The 19,281-nt window shown below is 50.0% G+C and overlaps 1 protein-coding gene across 1 annotated transcript in view; it reads left to right on the top strand.

Annotated features, from left to right (window-relative positions):
• The window catches only part of MINDY4 (MINDY lysine 48 deubiquitinase 4), a 112,687-nt gene that overhangs the window by 53,692 nt on the left and 39,714 nt on the right, over positions 1-19,281 (top strand). Inside the window, exons 12-15 of the mRNA XM_044424988.1 lie at positions 2,018-2,083; positions 5,149-5,216; positions 15,880-15,943; positions 18,027-18,188. Coding sequence (XP_044280923.1) covers positions 2,018-2,083; positions 5,149-5,216; positions 15,880-15,943; positions 18,027-18,188 — 360 coding nt within the window. The remainder of the gene's footprint in view (positions 1-2,017; positions 2,084-5,148; positions 5,217-15,879; positions 15,944-18,026; positions 18,189-19,281) is intronic.

The raw sequence follows: 19,281 nt of genomic DNA, 5'->3' as shown, positions 1-19,281 counted from the left end.
TTTGCACGTGTGGAATTTGCAATCTCTAGTGCAGGACCTGGAATGCCGAGAATCCCAGCTATCCATCAAAGTGGAAAACCATGCTTCTAGCCCTTAATGGTGATGGAGAAGAAGTGGAAAAGATACAGTCAGTGTCTGATAAATGGTGAGAATGCAGAGAAGGTTTTGACAAGTCTTTGGACTGACCCACCTACTTTCTTTCCCAGGCACAGGAAGAATGCAGAAGAGGACACTAGTCCTCAGATGCACTAGCAAAGACAATTCAGTGCGGCCCAGCTAGGAAACTGTTCTGTATTGATATTTCAGGGCGTCCTATTCCTCCTCTCCATTTGATTCTTGCAACAACCCAGCGAGTTAAGTCAGGGTGAGCGTTTAACTGGCCCCAAATCACCCAGAGAGCTTCATGGCCTAGCAGGGACTAGAACCTGGTTCTCCTGCGTTCTGGTCCTGTGTTCCCCGACAAGGCACCACAAGGTTCTCACTGTGGGCACATTCGGGAACAGAATCATCTGAAATAACATTTCGTCCTTTAGAAATCTTTAGCAGGCAGGTTTTATTCCTTCAAAGTAGTTTTTCCCTTTGAAGTGTTTCATTCATTCAAACAAACCTGTCCAGATGTTTACTTAGTTTTGCTGGTATGAAGCTGTCTGAGTATTTCAATTGTTAGCATTTGGTTTTAAATTTTGAGTGGATCTTTACTGGTTTTACTGTTACTGGGATATTGTACTTTGTTGCATTTTATTAATTGTTAATAAAAGCTTCAGCTACTGGCAATAGAGAGATGATGATGATGATGAAGAAGAGGAAGAAGAAGAAACCAACAATAACTAGTACACTAATTCTGAAGGTTGCTCCTGGAAAAAAACACCTTATATTTCCGAAATGTGTTAGATTTGTCACCTTTAAGAAGTCGTTTATCATTTTACATTCTCCCTTTTTGGTTTCTCTTCTGGTATATTCCGACAATGCTATTCCCCAAGGAGAGGGGGGGCATCCTATCCACTCTCCCCCAGGGAAGGAAGAGGGTGTAACAACGGATTACTCGCCAGTGGGTGTAACGGAGCCCCAGAGCCAGCTTTTCTTTTATTAGAAGCTGAGATCAGGCCACCATTCTTCATGTTTGCTGAGAATATGTCATCCGCCTCAAACGCAGGAGGATGTTGTGTGGTTAAATGACAGCCCCCCCCCCCCCGCTCCAAGAAGAGGCTGCAGTGGGAAGTGGAAGATCAGAGACGAGGGGAAAGTGCTACTGAGCTGGAAGGATCATTCTGGTGGAACTAACATCATAAAAAATAGAAGCGATTTCCATTAAAGCCTTCCTCGGGAGCAGTTTGCATGTGCTAGCTCCTCCGGCGCAAGGCCCCCATCTTCCCGGCAGTGGGTGGAGGACCGCTTCCATCCAGCGGGACGTGTGGGGAAGGGATCTTGGCTTGAGAGAACTCATGGTTTGCACACCCAGTTAAAGGACTGGGAGAGCCATGTAAGGAGCCAGTTGCCAGTCTGTGGTTTGCAACTTGGTGGCCCTTCCTGATCCACTGGGATCACGACGCCCATAATTCCCAGCAAGCATGTGCACCGTGGTCCCAATATATCTATAAGGCCTCAGGCTGGACTAGGCAGACCTGGGTTTGCACACCTGGTCCAAGACAGCATCTTACCTTACCTGTGATGGGAAAGAGCATCCCAGGGAACTGCTTTGGACAACTCAGAGTTCTGTTCCAACTAGGCCAAGCTAACCGTGACTTGGCCTCACTCAAGGCCAAATATATTTCTTTTGAGGGGTTCTTACCTGGAATTTGACTGGTTACCTGGGCCCTTAAAGGGCCTTACCTGAGAGGAAGCCCATAAGTTTTGCATGCACAAGTTCCTGGGTTCAGTCTCCCAGTAGACAAGAAAAGAATATTCCCTGAACCTTGGGGGACTGCTGGACCCAGGTTCTGACTCCACTCCTGTGTACCTATGGATGCGGATTGATTCACTTTTGCATGAACATCACCCTCCAATCTTCTCTTCACAGCTTAAGTTGCACTTCCTCACAACCTATGAAGACCTACTGATGTTTCTCCAACAACATATTCATGAGGTACGAGGCTTATCCAGGAAATGGGTGCCGTCATACAGTTCTGTGAACCTCTGCAGGCCAGCAAAATGCAAACATGATCTGTCTCTGTGTGCATTTATCATGTTTCTTTTTTCCCTTTCCTTGCATATATTCTCAGGACAACATTATAAAATACAAAATAAAAACCAAGGAAGCAAATAATTGGCAACGCAGCAATGAAAAAGCAGAGGATGACCCTGTAATGTAATCCATTAATGGAAAAGTGTGAAATTCTGTGGAAAAAGCAAATTCCATTGTAGGCCCAATTAGGAAAGGAGCTGAGAATGAAACTGCCAAGATCAACTGTCCTTATATAAATCTACGGGGCAGCCATACTAAGAATTCTGTGCACGGTTCTGGCTATGGCACTGAAAAGGGATAGTGTAGAGTTGGGGAAAATTCAGAAAAGGGCAGCTAAAATGATCAAGGAGATGAAGCAGTTCCCTGTGAGGAAAGGTTACACACATCTAGGATGGTTTGGCTGAGCAAAAAAGCAAGTAAAGGGGAGGCGTGATGCGAGGGCTACCAAATTTATTTATTTAAAACATTTCTATGCCGCCCCATTTGCCGAAGCCTCGGGACGGCTCGCAACATAAAATTAAGATATAATACATCCAAATATAAAATAAGTTGCTTCGCCAGATAAAATAAGCAAATAATATGAACAATTAAAATGACGTTTAAATAAAAATGAGGCATGGTGTGGAGAAAGCACGGAGAGAGGTTTCCTTGGCTCATATCCCTAGAACCCCAAGGGTTATCCTGGCTTGTAGAATGACATGGGATAACAGAAGGTAAAAGATAAAAGAAAGTACTTCGGGACGTAGCGCATGCAGTGTACCCCTGTGAAGTCGCGGTCCAGCGTTTGTGGCTTCAGTCTTTCACGGGATTTTTCTCCGAGCGAGTCCAAGCCAATCTCCTTGCGAGTAAGCCTGCGCCTCGCTTACTCGCAAGGAGATCATTTCCTCCAAGTTTGGACTCGCTCAGAGAAAACGATCTCTGTGTGTGCACACCCCAGCCTCGCCACACACGCGTGCCCGCCCCCCCAGCCCGGCCCGGCCTGCGCCCCCTGCCTGCATTGCTTTGGCGGCCAGCGCCCGTTGCCGGCAGCAAATTTGTGGTTTTTCACAATTTGCTGGTGCTTTGGGAACGTAACCCCTGTGAATTTCGGGGAACGACAGATTTTATTTTCCTGGACTCCAAGATCACCGCAGACGGGGACTGCATCCAAGGAATTAAAAGACGCTTGCTCCTTGGGAGGAAAGCGATGGCAAGTCTAGACAGCACACTAAAAAGCAGAGACATCACCCTGCCGACAAAAGTGCGTACAGTCAAGGCTATGGGTTTCCCAGTTGCAATGTATGGCTGTGAAAGCTGGACCTTAAGGAAGGCTGAGCGCCGAAGGATTGAGGCCCTTGAATTGTGGTGCTGGCGGAGACTCCTGCGAGTCCCTTGGACCACAAGGCAATCAAACCGGTCAGTCCTAGAGGAGATCAACCCCGACTGCTCTTTAGAAGGCCAGATCCTAAAGATGAAACTCAAATACTTTGGCCACGTAATTAGAAGGAAGGACTCCCTGGAGAAGAGCCTAATGCTGAGAACAATAGATGGCAAAAGAAGATGGGGACGGCAGAGGATGAGGGGGCTGGATGGAGGCACTGAAGCAGTTGGTGTGAGCTTAGGTGGACTCCGGGGGATGGTGGAGGACAGGGGGGCCTGGAGGAGTGTTGTCCATGGGGTCGCGATGGGTCGGACCTGACTTCGCAACGAACAACAACACTGTAGTTAAGAGATGGAATTTGCTTCTGAGAGATGCAGTGATGCCTTTAAAAGGGGACTGGACTCATTCACAGGGGATAAGCAGTGAGAGCCAGTGTGGCGTCGTGGTTAAGAGCGCAGGTCTGGGGCTCAGGTGGTCCGGGTTCGAGTCCCCGCTCAGCCAGGGAGCCCACTGGATGACTGGGCCAGGCACAGGCTCTCAGCCCAACCTACCTTGCAGGGTGGTCGCTGGGGGCTAAGTGGCCATAGGGGAATAATGCAGAGCCTTGAATTCTTAAAAAAAAAGGAGAAGGGGGTGCGAGAATCTAATAAATAAGGCATTGCTTGGCTGCCAGCCCTGATGGATATCGGCTCCCTCCCAGGCCAGAGGCAGGATGCCCACATACAGCAGCCGTTGGGAGCTTGGGCCAGGTGGCGCTTTGTGCTCCCGTCCTGCTTATGGCTTTCTGGCCGGGCAGCTGGGCAGCCACTGGGAGAGCAGGATGCGCCCTTGCCTGTCCCGCAGGGCTCCCTTTCTGTTCCCAGTTGGCCTGGCATTCAGCTCGGTGTGGCTCTTCCGTTCACGTCCGGGAGAGCGGCTGCGTGCAGCGCATCGTGCCCAGCCTGGTGTTGTTCGGATGCTTGGGCTACACCGCCCAGGGCTGCCCCTCCGGATCTTGGCGGATTTCGGAAGGATCCTTCAGACAAAGCCAGTTGCTTACTTTCTCGTAGAACCAAAGCAGCGTTGGTCTGCTCGTGATTTGGGTGGGAGCACCTGTGCCGCTCCGGAGCTGAACCCCCAGGGCCACAGCACTCTGCTTTGCCCAGTCCTGGATTTTCCAGCTGTGGACCCTCAGCAGCCGGGCTGGATCGGTCCCTGGAGAGCAGTTGCCGATGCAAACAACGTGTGCCTGCATTCATCTGGTAGCTTTGCGTATCGGAGGGGTAAGGGAATCTGTGGTCTTGCGCTTGTTGGATTATACTTCCCATCAGCCTCAGCCTACAGAGCTGATGCCGGGGATGATGGGAGTTGTGGACCAAAGAAATCCGGAGACCAGAGTTTCAGCATTCTTGCTCTAACCAACACTCTGAATACAGGACACTGAAATCAGTTATGGCTGGAATACTTAGGAAGTGTTCAGCACGGACGTCCTCATTTTGGAAAGGCCAAATAGAAATGGCTAAAATGCAGGAGCAGTAAATGAATACCCGTTTGGGTCCTGAAGGACAGGTGTGCAATCGCCCCTCGACACTGTGCCGTTCTTACTGCCCCTCCCCTTGCTTTGCAGTTCGAGATTGGACCGTACGGGTGCATTCTACTGACGCTGTCCGTGATACTATCAAGATCCATCGACCTGTGAGTATATTTGCATTTCTTTCTGAAAGATCATCTTGGTTGCTAAGCCCCTGAGATATCGTTGCAAGAGGCGTGGTGTGGGCAACCTTTTGAAACACGCTTTCAGTCACCGTAGACGGAATTCCTTAGCTTAGACTTTGCCAGAAATCAGCTACCCTAAACTTTTCCCATTGCGCAACACACATCCACTGTCCTTTTTGATGTACCAGATACGCATGCATAACGTTTTTCATCGCTGCAATCCACATATTCAAGAGCACCTGTATGCTCTGGAAGGAGCATGCTCCTCTAGACTGCTGAAATCCATAGCTCAGCAATGTATGCTGGGAACATCTACTCCAAGAACAAGGGGTACCATTAGTGTCCGAGGAGGATCCCTCCATGAAGTTATGGATTCCAGCTCTTCATTGCAAGCCTCAAACATCTAGAGCAGTGATGGCGAAACTTTTAGAGACCAAGTGCCCAAACTGCAACTCAAAAACCACTTATTTATCGCAAAGTGCCAAAACTGCAATAAAATCTGAAAACTGAGGTTTTGGTTTAGAAAAAACAACTCACAGTTGGACCAAACAAATTTATATTTATATCCTTGGCAGCACACTGACTGGCCATGCGCTGGCCTGGATGAGTCACAGCCAATGAGTCGCGGTGCTGGGGCGATGCCGGGGCGACTTGGCTCACGTGCTGACAGAGAGGGCTCTGCATGCCCACTGTGGCATGCGTGCCATAGGTTCTCCACCACTGGCCTAACCCTGCCCTGGTGCACACCCCTAACCCTAATGCAGGGCAAAAGTTCCATTGAAAAGAGGGCGCTTTTGAAAAGCCTTCCTTGAGTAGCCTTTTCTGCACAGCTCATCATCTCTGCCCCTTCTAAACATGTTCCAACCATCAAAATCATGCCAGGACACCTTGTTTTGCTAACCCTAACCCTACCCGGGTGCACACCCCTAACCCTAATACAGGGCTAAAGTTCTATTGAAAGGGGGGCGATTTTGAAAAAACCTTCCTTGAGTAGCTTTTTCTGCAGAGCTCATCCTTTCTGCCCCTTCCAAACACATCCCAACCATCGGAAACACGCAAGGACACCTCGTTTTCCTAACCCTAACCCTACCCTGGTGCACACCCCTAACCCTAATATGGGGAGAAAGTTCCATTGAAAAGCGGGAGATTTTGAAAAAGCCTCCTTTGAGTGGCTTTTTCTGCAAGCTCATCATTTCTGCCCATTCTAAACGCATTCCAACCATCAAAATCATGCCAGGACACCTCATTTTTGTAACCCTAACCCCACCCTGGTGCACCCCCCTAACCCTAATATAGGGGGGAAGTTCCATTAAAAATAGGGCGATTTTGAAAAAAACCTTCCTTGAGTGGCTTTTTCTGCACACCTCATCATCTCTGTCCATTCTAAACACATTCCAGCCATCAAAATCATGCCAGGACACCTCATTTTTCCAACCCTAACCCAGTGGTGGGGAACTTTTTAGAGACCGAGTGGCCAAACTGCAACCCAAAACCCACTTATTTATCGCAAAGTGCCAACACTGCAATAAAACCTGAAAACTGAGGTCTTAGTTTAGAAAAAACACCTCACGGCCAGTCCAAGCAAATGGCAGCGCACTGACCTGCCATGCGAAAGCTCGGACACGTCGTGGCCAGTGAGTCGCGGCTTGTGACGTCATCCCCTGGCGCCACTACTCCTTTCCGAGCATGCGCATGGCCCCCGTGTGCGCTGTTATCCGATGCTCGGCTGCTGGGGCGATGCTGGGGAGACTTGGCTCGCGTGCCGACCGAGAGGGCTCTGCCTGCCCGCTGTGGCACGCGTGCTGTAGGCTCGCCACCACTGCTCTACAGTTTCAGAGGCAAAAGGACAGCTCTGAATACCTGCCCGTCTAAACTACGGGGAGTCAGAGTGGACACCTAAGAGCCAGCACGCTCCTCCCCGAGCAGTGCTGGAACACCGTCCTCATGGCTCCTTCTCACATCACTCCGGAAAATGCAGAAATCAAGAAATCGTAAGGAAGAAGCAGGATTGTGTTGGTGGGATGTGGCGGGGGGGATATGCAAGTCTCCCGTGGTCCAGCCCTGATGCTTGCATGGTTCTGCTCGGATCCTCCCCTTTCCACATGGTTCCCGAATTCTTATGCTCCCAAAACAGCATGCGGAACCACTCTGGAGAAAGGACTGGCACACCCCCAGCAGTGATCGCTAAGTAATCCCACTCTAAATGCCCCCATTGAAGTCTTCATTGCAGAATGATTGATGATGATGCAGAATATGGCACTTTTGAATGTTCAAAGAGCTTAGCATGCATGATCTGAGACGTGTTTATGATGCTGCTGAACGTGGCTTAGATTCACATGCCAGAATTTCTTGCTGTGAGGCTCATGCGAAGACTCAAAGGGCCTGTTGCTTATCTCTTCCCTGCTTTGCAGAAGTCCCAGGTCACATATTAGAGGTTATAGAAAGCAGGTTTAGGAATGGCTGGATTTATTTATTTATATCTATTCTATTTATCTAATTTCTATGCCTCACTGTAACCGGAGCTCTCTGGGCGGTTTACGCCTGCACATGGAACAGCAGCATAAAATACAAACAACATTAAAAACATCGCGAAAAGGGGTACCATACAAAATGTAAAATCGAATCAAACCATATATAAAGAATTTACATTAGCCTTTATAAATTAATCAAGCAACTGCTTTAAGCCGCTAAACAAAGCCTCACTAAACTAATTAGAGCTGGGGGGGCCAGTGAAAAGGCCCTGCTCCCCATCGCCCCCAAGCAAGCCTTTCTTGGGGCTGGCCGTCCGAGGCAAGCCAGAGAGCTGGGTTATGGGGTCAGGCAGAGGGAAGTTGCGAGAGCTGTTCTGCCAAGTGTTACTACCGTAATGCTCAACGCACTGCACAGTGATACTTGAGATAGCCCTACACTGCACCTTCCTCTCTGTTCATCTCAAATTGCAGATTAAGTATTGCAGTTTTTCGTATTGCAGGTTAAGGTGCTGGCCGGGGAGCTCTGGGACTGCAAGGACGGAAGGGGGCCGTTTTCCAAAGCGGGGCAGGGCACTTCTTTCAGCCCAAGGGCTGGTGCAATTCCAGGGAAACAGTTCGGGGGGCCTTTGTTCAAAAGCTGCAAATGGCATTGCAGATTGAAGCTGTAACTGCCTGGCGGGGAGGGGGCATTTCAGCCTTTTAGGATGCAGTGCAGAGAACTCTTACACAAGAAATGGGGAAACTGACAGGGGTAAAGGGAGTTAGGCCAGGGGGTTCCGGAGTGGGTACCCCAGAGGCCATCTTGTGAGTTTGTTCCCAAGATGATATAAGAATCAAGGACACCTCATTCTTTGAGACAACAGAGAGAGAGAGAGAGAGAGAGAGAGAGAGAGAGAGAGAGAGAGAGAGAGAGAGAGAGAGAGAGAGAGAGAGCGAGCAGTGAATTGAAAGTTACCTGGCAAGCAAGAAGTCCTTATGTTGAGAACTAAAGCTATGAGTGACAGGAAGCAACGCAGGCAATCTAAGCTATCCCAGTTCTTATCTTTTGTTTATGTTGTGCAAGCTTGACGAATTTATCCCTTATCACCCTGAGAATTAAATGTGGATTCCTTTTCAGCTGGGCCGGGCCAGGCAGCAACTTAAAGGAGAGGGCTGTTCTGAATTACAAATATTGGAATCCCCCCTTCTGATTAGGCAAGGGGCAAAAGATGGATGCCCTCAGTCTTTCTGATGTGAGGAAACCTGTACCACCGAGTCTCTGGTACAGACATGTGAGGGGCAGCAGCGTGCCCAGCTCAGAATGAGTCAGGGAAAGGTGCGAACCACATCAGGTGAGGAAGGGACTTTACAGCTCTGTCAGACCTCTGATCCCGGGGCTGCGTGGACTGAACTCCACGTCCCTCCCAGACTGTTCTGTGGATCGGCACTCCATGATCCCCCGAACTGTGCACGTCTGAATGTATTTTTGGGCACAGCCCGCTTCCCCATAGAGCCATCTGTCTCGAAACAAGTGTTTGGAAAGAAAAGACGCTTTCAGACTCATTTAAAGACAATGCAAGTGTGAATTCAGGCTTTAAGTGTTATTGTTTTTAAAGAAGGGGAAACAGGATGGAAAGGACCTCTACACATGCAAGAGGGACGCATATGGCAAATCGAGTGGCCGCTTGCTGTCTCCAGTTGAAAGCAAATGGCAAAATAATACGGGGAAAGGATGGAAGCCGAAATCCCTTTAAGGAGGGGCACTTGTGTCCAGCGTGGAGGGTGGGAAGAAGCAGTTGACCGTACCTGCACCGTGGAAAGAGAGTAGGCGGTCTGATATGCGCTGAGTTCTTCTTCCGTTTAATAAACCTTTTTGTAAGACGAGAAAAGGAGAGGTGGGTGTCGAGACATCAAAGCTGGGTCCAGGTGAGCATCCACACCTGGATGTGGGCAGAAGGCACTTGTGGCCAGAGAGAGCGCCAGGGCGGGCTGCTGGGAGGTCATGAAAAGGAAGGCCCCCTGGCAAGTGAGGGCAGACTCTGGTGGGGCGAAGCCGGGCCGGGAGCAAGCTGGCACCCCGGGAGATGGAGCGCAGCGCCTGGAGAGGCTGGCCAGAGTGGAGGCTGGAGCAGGCAGGTGCCAAGGCTGCACTGAAGCCGAGGGCAGGCGGAGCAGGCTCGGAAACTCGGTGCAGCCGCTGGAGCTTGGCTGTGATGGCCGAGTGGATTGCATGTGCTCCCGTCCACGTGAGGACACCCCCCCTCTGCTCCTAGTCCCGCAGCACTTGCTCTTCAGTCTTATGTCCGCGGGGCAGCTGGGCGGGGCTTCGGCGAGCCTTTCTGTGGGGCCACCACGGACAAGGAGCCGCTCCCCCGGGCTGCCATTGGCCTGACTTCAGCTCTTGGCATTGGCACATGTTCCTGGTGTTCTCACTGAAATGTGCTTCCCTGCAGTTTCTCGGCATCCTTTGGAACTTGTTGGATGGAACCAAATACTCAATGAAAACTGTACACAAGGTCATGGTCACCTGGAGCCTGCGGCTTGGGAGAACCTTCTCCTGACCTCTCGTATTTGCTTTAAATGTGTTTCCCATGTGGATTAAAGCATGTTTTGAATTAAGATACCCATCTCAGCTTGGAGTCCCAACAAGTCTTGAAGCTTTTTAACTTTTTCCCTCTGAAGTGATTCTTTTTTTAAAAATTTGAGAGAGAGAGAGGATGAAGAAAACAATGGCTGGTGTTTTAGGTTTAAAGAAAATATAGAACATCATTTTTTAAAAAGCAAAACAATAGCAGTCAGAAAACAGCTCAGACTCTCAGGGACCTTGAAGGTCAAGGAGAAAGCTGTTTGGTCCATTAAAACCAATCTGTCACTATCTATGGAAAATGTGATTCGCTTTAATCACATTAGCTCAATCTCAAGACTCAACTCCATGCTGCCAGTTCCTCAACTTTCCTGAAAATATGTCCAGCTCTTTTCACCATGGGGTTGCGCTGGCATCACGTAAGTTAGTGTCTTCCTTTGCATTCTAATGTCCATAGAAATGTTCTAATAATAATAATAATAATAATAATAATAATAATAATAATAATAATAATTTGTAGTATGGACTATTTTCTCCTTCACTGAAGCTATCTTCAAATTGAAATACCCCATCACCATCTCCAACTCCATCATTATTCCAGCTTTTCCTTTGTGGATTGTCAACAGCTTCTTTTTGTTAGCATTCTGTGGTTCTGGGTATTTTGTGTGAAGGTCCTTGAATCATATAGTTGGAAGGACCCTAGGAAGCCATTGAGTCCAACTCCCTTCCCAATGCAGGGCTCAAGTCACCCATCCAAACACTAACCAGCCTGACCGTACTTAGCTTCAGAGGTCAGAGAGGATCAAGCACTTCAGGCTACATGAACCCACCTCGGGTTGGCCTACGCTGACATCATTTGGGGCTCTTTGGTGTTGCCTTGCCTAAGTCCAGATATGCAGCATACTGGTGGTTCAGTGAACCATTCCAGAGCAGACTTCAGGATGGGGATCAAGGGTTTGCAGCAACAACAACAACAAGATCCCTGCAAGGAGAAAACCAGCACAGAGGAAAAGGGTTGGATTAACCTGCTTCTCCTTGAGGTGCTGCATTTCTGTTTGCAGGGTTTAAAACAGTCAAACATTTGCTACAGGTAGGGATGTACCATCAGTCCTGTCCAATTGCTGCATCATTCTGCAATTATTTAAGATCACTTGAAAATCCACATTAATGTTCACAGGCAACTTTCTCTCATCTTTGCATTTTTCTACATCTCTTTCCCCAATTTCCCCAATTTCCCGCATTTTGGTGTGCAATTTTTGAGCACTGCAACATTCTGAGAAGTGCAGATAAATGTTTTCCAATCTGCACTAGTACAGGAAATACAGTCTGGGCAGGTTCACTGAAAACTGCAAACCAAGCAAAATCCTCCAGCCTCTCAGGTCCGGAATCAGATCAAGTACCTTTTCTGCACCCACAGAAACAAATAAAGAAGAAATGGTATGTGGCGTGGTTAAGAAGCACTGAAAGAGTCAAAAGAAGCCTTCAAAATGGCTGCTGTGGGTACCATTTTGTTTTAATTATTTGGGGGGGTATGATTTGGGGGTGCAGTGGGTGCCACATGCAGCTTGCAGCCCACATCTTGCCCACCTCGAAGATGCAGGCTGAAGGGAAGTTCCATCCAAAACAAGCTTCAGCCGTGCAACGATCAACTCGATGTTCACATCTCACGTCAGCCAACCGAATCCGTTAATGGCAACACGCACGTGTGTCGAAACGGAGTGTGCGATTTCTGGATCCAGCCTGCCATTGCTTGTTCTCTTAACATGGATGGGCTCATGCCATGAAGAAGGGCTGTGAGGTCGCCCACGGAGTATTACAGCTCAGCCACATGGATGGGAGGAGCCCGGCCTTCCTTTAAACACACAGATGTGATGGATTTAGTTTTTCAGTGGCCAACGAACAAGCAAGTCTACCATTAAAACAGACAGAGGGGCCAGCCCTGTTTTGGTGTCTGGATGTCAACATTTCCCCCAGCAACAAGCTACTAATTTTCTGGGAACGTCATGACGCTACTTGCTGGGCGAGGCTGAGTTTCCTATTTTCCGTTTGTCCTTCTGCTGGCAGGCAAAGGGATTTTTTTATCTGGGCAGAATGATCCTTGGGGCGCCCAGGTATGCAGGTCACACATCACCGTGTGCCTGCAAAGGGATTAAACTCCATAGCAGGTGCAACTTGAGTGCCTGCTCTCTCCGGACGGGTTAAATTCTGCTTTGGCCAACAGGTTGCTTGCTACTGCCATATGAAGCTGCAAAGCCCTTTCTAGAAAGGGCTGTCTAAAGACTGTCCGCTGGAACCTCACGGCTGAGGGCGTTTCTCCCTTTGAGAGTTTTTCCTCTGCCCAAAGAAAAGCCCAGAGAAGTCCCTTTATTAAGAGTGTGCAATCTTGAACAGAACAATTAGATCTCTTTGGCAGCTCAATCTTGTTCTTTTGGGCAATTGGGAGCAAAGGAGACAGCCTTCACGGCGGCCTGGATGAACGCTGCCCAGCTGTTCTGCCGGAGAGGAGGCTCAATAGGAATCTTTCATTTCAAGCTTGTTCTTCCTGGGGATTTAAAGACTGGAACTCTGTTTTATTATATTGCAATTTCTATTGAGGTATTAGGAAAGAACTGATTGCACCTTTATTGTTTAAGTTTCCTGGCAAAGACCATTTGTTTTATGTATCTTCCTGTTGAGCTGACCTGACACCGTTCTTGTTACTGGAAAATGTGCTAAGTATTTTTATCTATTTATTTTTTCTGCAGTTCTTAAGCTGGGAGCTTGGTCAACCTGGTTTTAATTTGTCCGGCATGGAGGATGCACAATTCTATACATCCTTGTATACATTTTTTTTTCTCTCTAGGTGTTTTTCAGCTTGGCCATGGACTGCAATGAACTGATTTAGCTTTGGACTGGCCTGTTTTTTGGTTGTTTGTTTTCAATTGCTTGTTGTTTTTTATTTATTTATAGCATATTTGTTTTTCTGCCCCGTTCTAATTAAGATTTAGTTTTTAGTATAGAGGTTATGGGTAGCCACCTTAAGTGTCCGCTTTGGCCAACGGCAAAATCTTTGCATTAGAATCTTTGCATGATGGATGCTGTCCGTGGTGGAAACTTGAGTCTGGCAACATCTGTAAAGCCCAAGTTGGGAAAACGTGGGGTGCCACATCCAAGTTAGAATGGCTGGAGGGGTGCACCTAGGCTGAGCTCCAGAAGAGCATCCAGCAGTGCGCAGCACTAAGTTAACTGATCAATAGAAACAGAGAAACAGAGCGAGTCAGAAGGGGTCTCCTGGGCCATCTAGTCTGACCCCTGGCTCCAGCCAGCTCCACTCATGACATACCCACCATGTGCACGTCCAGCCTTTCCTTGAACACCCTCAGTGATGGGGCCTCAACCACCTTCCATGGAAGCCCATTCTATACTCTAGGGGTCCTAACCGTCAGGAAGTACTTCCTGGCATCCAAATGGAACCTCGGTTCCCTGAGCTTTGCTCCTTTGGAGCGCATCCTGCCTTCCTCTCACCGCAGGGGAAAAAGATCATGACCCACCTCTGCGTGGCATCCCCTCACGTACCTGCATGTCGCTAACAGGTCCCCTCTGAGTCTCCTCCTCTCCAGACTGAAAAGACCCAGCTCCCTCAGTCTCACCTCATCTGGCTCACCCAACAAACCAGCCACCATCCTCGTGGCCCTTCGCTGCACCGATTCCAACTTGCGATATCCCTCTTGTAACGAGGGGCCCAGACCTGCACACAATACTCCAGCTGTGGGTACACCAGGGTCATATAGCATAGCCCCAGTATTACGCAAAGGCACGCTCCGACACGGCTGGTGAGACGGAATGCCTGTTTTCCCAGGTTGGGTGTATGTGCCACATCCACCCTGGAAGGCAGGATTCAGTTCAAGTGAGCCGTAAATCTTAAAGCTTCTTCCTTCATAGTTGCTTCCTCATTACCACAAAAGATGCAAACTGCAGATGTTGCTTCTCCTCAGACGCCTGAGGTACGACTCCAGATTCCCATCCCATTTGCACCCACAGTGGAATCAGAACTTCCTCCTATTGTCCACACTTCGTGTCCCATAGCCCCTAATTGACGTATGTCTCATTGCTCCGTTGTTTCAAGCAAAGGTATGAGATTTCCATGGCCCCAGTGTTTCTTAGACTAAAATATGGACAGCGGCCAGAGATGGTTCTGTCCATAAAATCAAATCTCTTTGACTATTCGTTATTTTTTATCAATTCAGCGCGTTAAAAGAAAGATTTTTAAATAGTCATTCGTATAATATGATATTATTATTTTGGTGTCAACGCCTTTTTATTGAAATCAACCGTTTGGATTCTGTTTTCATGACATTTGCTAAGACTGAGTATTATTTTTAGCTCTCACATCTTAATGCGTACTGTAGTTTGGCACTGGAAGGAAGCATGGAGATTGTTCTCTGATCTTATTCTTGGAATCAGTTAAAAAAAAGCACAGAAAAAATATGGATTCCAATATTTGACTTTAGGGGAGGATTTTCATATCAAAATCCTACTTAAACCACTCTGATTCCCCTGAAGTCTTGACTTAATCATTGCAAATGTATAAAATCATTGGGTTTGTTTTGATTTTCAAGCAGAGGGAAAAAATAATAAGCGGCTTTAAAGTGAGGAGCAATTCAAAATGCACACCGATTATGCAACACACACTTATAGGATTTTGGATAATCCTAGCGAAATCTAATATCTGTTTTATAGTATGTCACAGAACTTGGCCAAGGTCCAAAGAGCTGGACTGGGGAGTTTAACATGCTGCATGTTCGGCAGGCTTTCAAGACGTCTTGGAAGCATCTCTTAGTCCAAAGTACCACTAACTGAGACCGGCTGCAGGGACGGTTCTGTCAGCCATTTTAGCCACCATTTGAAGTGCCAGTGGTGACTTTTAAAGCCTGCACGGTTTGGACCTGAGCAATCTCAAGGACCACCTGCTCCCCCATAGGCACCTACCTAGATGTTATGCCCAACCTCAGTCATCCATCCTCTGGACAAGTTAGGTTGGCAGTGACTGGAAAGCACGTCCTTTTCTGTTGTGGCCCCCTGTAAGTCAAATGAAGCCACCTGAGGTTGCCCTGGCACCTGCGTTGCCACCTTTTGGCTATCAGACCTTCCAGCGTGGCACAGAGCGCACGCTTTGACCCACGCCGGCAAAAGGGTTTGCTGATTTGCTGTCCCTTTTTGAAGAAACGAGTCCTGCGACTCCCAGAATTTCCCAGCTATCATTGCTCCCCTCATGGCTGGAATTACAGGTTGTGTTTCATCTGAATGCAGGTACGTTTGTGCCCCGATTCCATTAATTTGTACTTCTCTTTCTTAGGCAGGAGAAATCCCATCTCTCAACACATCAGGAATTGTTTATAAGTGGGTGGGGGCTGCCACTGGAGAGAAACCGCCCCACTCTCCTTTGCTTCATGGGATGCTGCCCCCTGTATTTTATGGCATAGCACATTTTCCGAAGAAAGTATCCAAAGACTTTTACACCAAAACGCCCTCCTTTCCTTCAAGGGCGTGGCAGCCACATCACGTGTGAATGATGGCGCTGGGCCTGGTCAGCCCCAGCGCTTACCTCTCACTCCCTTTTCCCCACCAGAGTCCGTGGAGATTTTGATGTGAGCACAAACCAACTGATCGGGGCACATGGGTACTGCACGCAGGTAAATAAGGGAGCGCGCTCTGTTTCGGGGTCAAAATGCCTGTACTAGACAATGGGCTAGTTTGCTGAATTTCCCAGAGGGATTCCCCTTCCGTCAGATGATCGGATCAAGGTGGGTGGCAGCATCGTCTCTGCCAGGGTGAAAGCGATCTTTGCCCTGCAGCAGGGACTCCCATGGGGAGACCAGGGGCTGCTCACACGCAGGGGAGAGCGAAACCAGTCTTCGCTTGTGGCGTGACAACTCTGCCCCTGAGAGGATGGGCCGTGGGTTGCCCTTCTGTCGCTCGCTCTGCTCTTCAAGCCGGTAGAGTTAATGCTGAGGGCTCCTCAGAGAGGTGGGCCAGGACTTCTGGGGGGCGATCCCTGGCTCCTCCCCGAGGTTTGCTGATGTGAGTCCCGGTGGACAGGGGCACTGCAGGGAGTAGGTGGAGCTGCTCCAGCTATCGGTGCGCCAGTGACGTAGAAGGAGCCCCAGTTGCTGCACAGGCGGGTGCTGTGAACATACCGTTCTACCACAACATGTCTCCGGGCTATGAATGGAAGCCCTCCGAAAAGTGCTGCCGTGACGTCTCTGCTCAGATGTCGTCAGTCCCAGCCTGTGGCTTCCTTGGTGGAGTCCACCCCTCGTCTGCCTTTGACTTTCCCTAGCGCGGTGGTCTCCCCCAGGGAGCTTGGCCTCCTCAGGAGGTGCCCAACGATCCAGTTCAGGCAAAAAGTGCAGAAAAACATTTGCTCAGTCTCAAAGCACAGACCAACAGATGGCCTAGAATGGGAGTGCAGCAGGAACTAAGGCAGAAACGCCGAGTCTGGCTGTGCGCAGCCCCGCACTGAACGGCCTCCCGGGTTCTCTGAAGGCCTGCAGCCTCCCTGGCGCGGCCAGGTACTCCCTCCCGTCTGCACCGCAGAAAAGCTTCCCCACTTCCCTCCCCCCGGAGCGTTTCTCCTCGGCTCTCCCTCCACACCTGGGCGGATTTTCCAGAAGAGCCTCTTGTTTGCACCTGCTCGCTATCCGGACGCCTCCCGTTCCCGACTCTGAGATGCTTTCTTGCCGATGGCTCCTTGTCTGGGCCTCTGGGCAATTGACCAGTCATTGGGCTTGCTTAAGTGGGGGCGTCGCCATGGGGCGACCCCAGCCGGGCATTTGCCTTCCGGGGGAGCAGCTGGCCGCTAGCCGCAGCTCTGCTTCCAGCGGGGAGCAGGAACCGACCGTAGCACGCAGCTCCCTTCTCCCTTCTCCCTCCTCCTGGTCCTCAGTGAGATGGAGCTAATGCATTCCGGCAGGCTGGGCCGCCCCTGGCCAACCATAACAAGAGCAGTGTGTGGGTCTTGCGGATGGATCGGTAAAAGCGTGAAGGAAGGAACAAGAGACCAAGGCAAGACGGCTGCTCGCCAATTCTGTGTGCCTGAGTTTTGTCCCGACTGAAGATGAGGGGCAAGAGATCAGCCAACAATAAAGGTGTGGGGTTCCCTAAGGGATCCGGAAAGCAACCTGCCTGGTAGCACCCCCGTAAACAGGTTCTGGGGAGCCTTCCCAGGCGGCAGATGGAACCAAGGAGAAGGCGCCAGGTCCTTCCAGAGTGTCGGAGCCAGTGTGGCCTGGAGGCTAGAGTGCTGGACCGGGGACCTGGGAGAGCCGGTTCAGGTCCCCGCCTCCCCCGCCTCAGAGGGTGGGTGCTGTGTAGATAAAAAAGAGTGGGGGATGCCTGTGCCAGCTGCCTCGGTTCCTCGCAAGGGGAAAAACGGTGGGCCAAACCTGCAGTGGGCGAGGATAATGGGAGGCCGAGAGTGGTAGATGCAGAGGATCAAGCTCGTACTCAGGAAAGAAGAGGAGAAACGAATGGGGAGACAAGGCTGGGATGCAGTAAGGTCCAGGGGCCTGTGCGGGAGATGAGGGGGGTGTTGGTGGACCCTCGGGGAGAGTGGCCGGCAGTTGAAATGAGCCTGAGCTGCTGCCGTGGATCCAAAGCTGCAGCCCCTTCCCAGGCGAAGGCCCTGGAGAAGGACAGGCCTGCCCCACCAAAGCCCTTCAGAGATTCTGGCGCCCCTCTGCCCACCCTCATGCCCCTCTCTCCCCTTTGACCCAGGAGCTGGTCAACCTGCTGCTGACGGGCAAGGCCGTGCCCAACGTCTTCAACGACACGATGGAGCTGGATGCCGGGAATGGGAACGTCACCGTCTTAAAAGGCATCGCCAGCCGCAGCGAGATTGGCCTGCTGTCCCTCTTCGAGCACTACAACGTCTGCCAGGTGGGTGCCCAGTGCCACCTTCCGATCCCCACAACCCACCATCCAGTTCTGGAGGTGGACTCCCACTGGGCGTTCCTTGTGCGGGAAGCAGCGCAGAAGCAGGCCGGCTGCATTTCCCCCTCCTGCCCCTTCATTCTTCCCCAGCTTTGCCTGCCCCACTTTCATCTCCTCCTGATTTCTGGTTTCCTTTGGAAAGTTCTGAAGTTGGTCTCCGTTTAGAGCGCAAAGGTTCGCTGCCCCTCTTTTACTGCTGAATTCGCGTATTTTGCATTACGAAGGCTGACATGTCCCTCACCAAAACACCGCTTGATGTGATAATGTCTGTGGATGCACCACGATTAGCCTGGGGTGGTGAACAAGCGCTGTGCGTGGCACTAGTGGAGACACCGTGAAAAAAGCAAAAACCTTCATCTGATGTTCCGGCCAGTTCCAGCAGGACCCAGATGGACCGCTTTGGCCTCATTCTGGTCCCGTTTCTCCCAGATCTCCTTAACAGAGCCGAAATGGCCTCATCTCAGCCAGCAATGAAACGTGAGCCTGTGTTTCCCCTTGAAGGAGCTGTAGCATGTTATTAACACACGGCGTCTGGGGACACGAGACTCTGGATGAGTAGCTTAATCAGTTGCAGAAATCCCAGTGGAGGACATGAGTTTTTGATTAAGAGCATGTGGCCGTCGCTGTACGCTGGAGTTCTTAAGTCACACAGTGCACATGAGACGGGCGGCAAAATGCAAATAAAATTCCAGTGGGTTTAGTTCTTCCAGGACTTAGTTCTGAAGTGGGGGTAGAGGCAGCTGCTGCCTCTCCACTGTCATAACCTAGCGAAGCTCAGTTTGACCCATTTGAGCATAGAAGCATAGAAACAGAGTGAGCCAGAAGGGGCCTTCTGGGTGATCTAGTCTGACCCCCGGCTCCAGCCAGCTCCACTCATGACATGCCCACCATGTGCACGTCCAGCCTATCCTTGAACACCTTCACCGGTGGGGCCTCAATGACCTCTCGTGGAAGCCCATTCCACACCCTCGGGGTCCTGACTGTCAGGAAGTGCTTCCTGGCATCTAAATGGAACCTGGGTTCCCTGAGCTTTGCTCCA

Source organism: Varanus komodoensis, unplaced genomic scaffold (genome assembly GCF_004798865.1).
Source record: "Varanus komodoensis strain SLA01 unplaced genomic scaffold, ASM479886v1 scaffold15, whole genome shotgun sequence".
Taxonomy (NCBI): domain Eukaryota; kingdom Metazoa; phylum Chordata; class Lepidosauria; order Squamata; family Varanidae; genus Varanus; species Varanus komodoensis.
The sequence above is the reverse complement of the archived record's forward strand: the minus strand, read 5'-3'. Positions and strand labels throughout refer to the sequence as shown.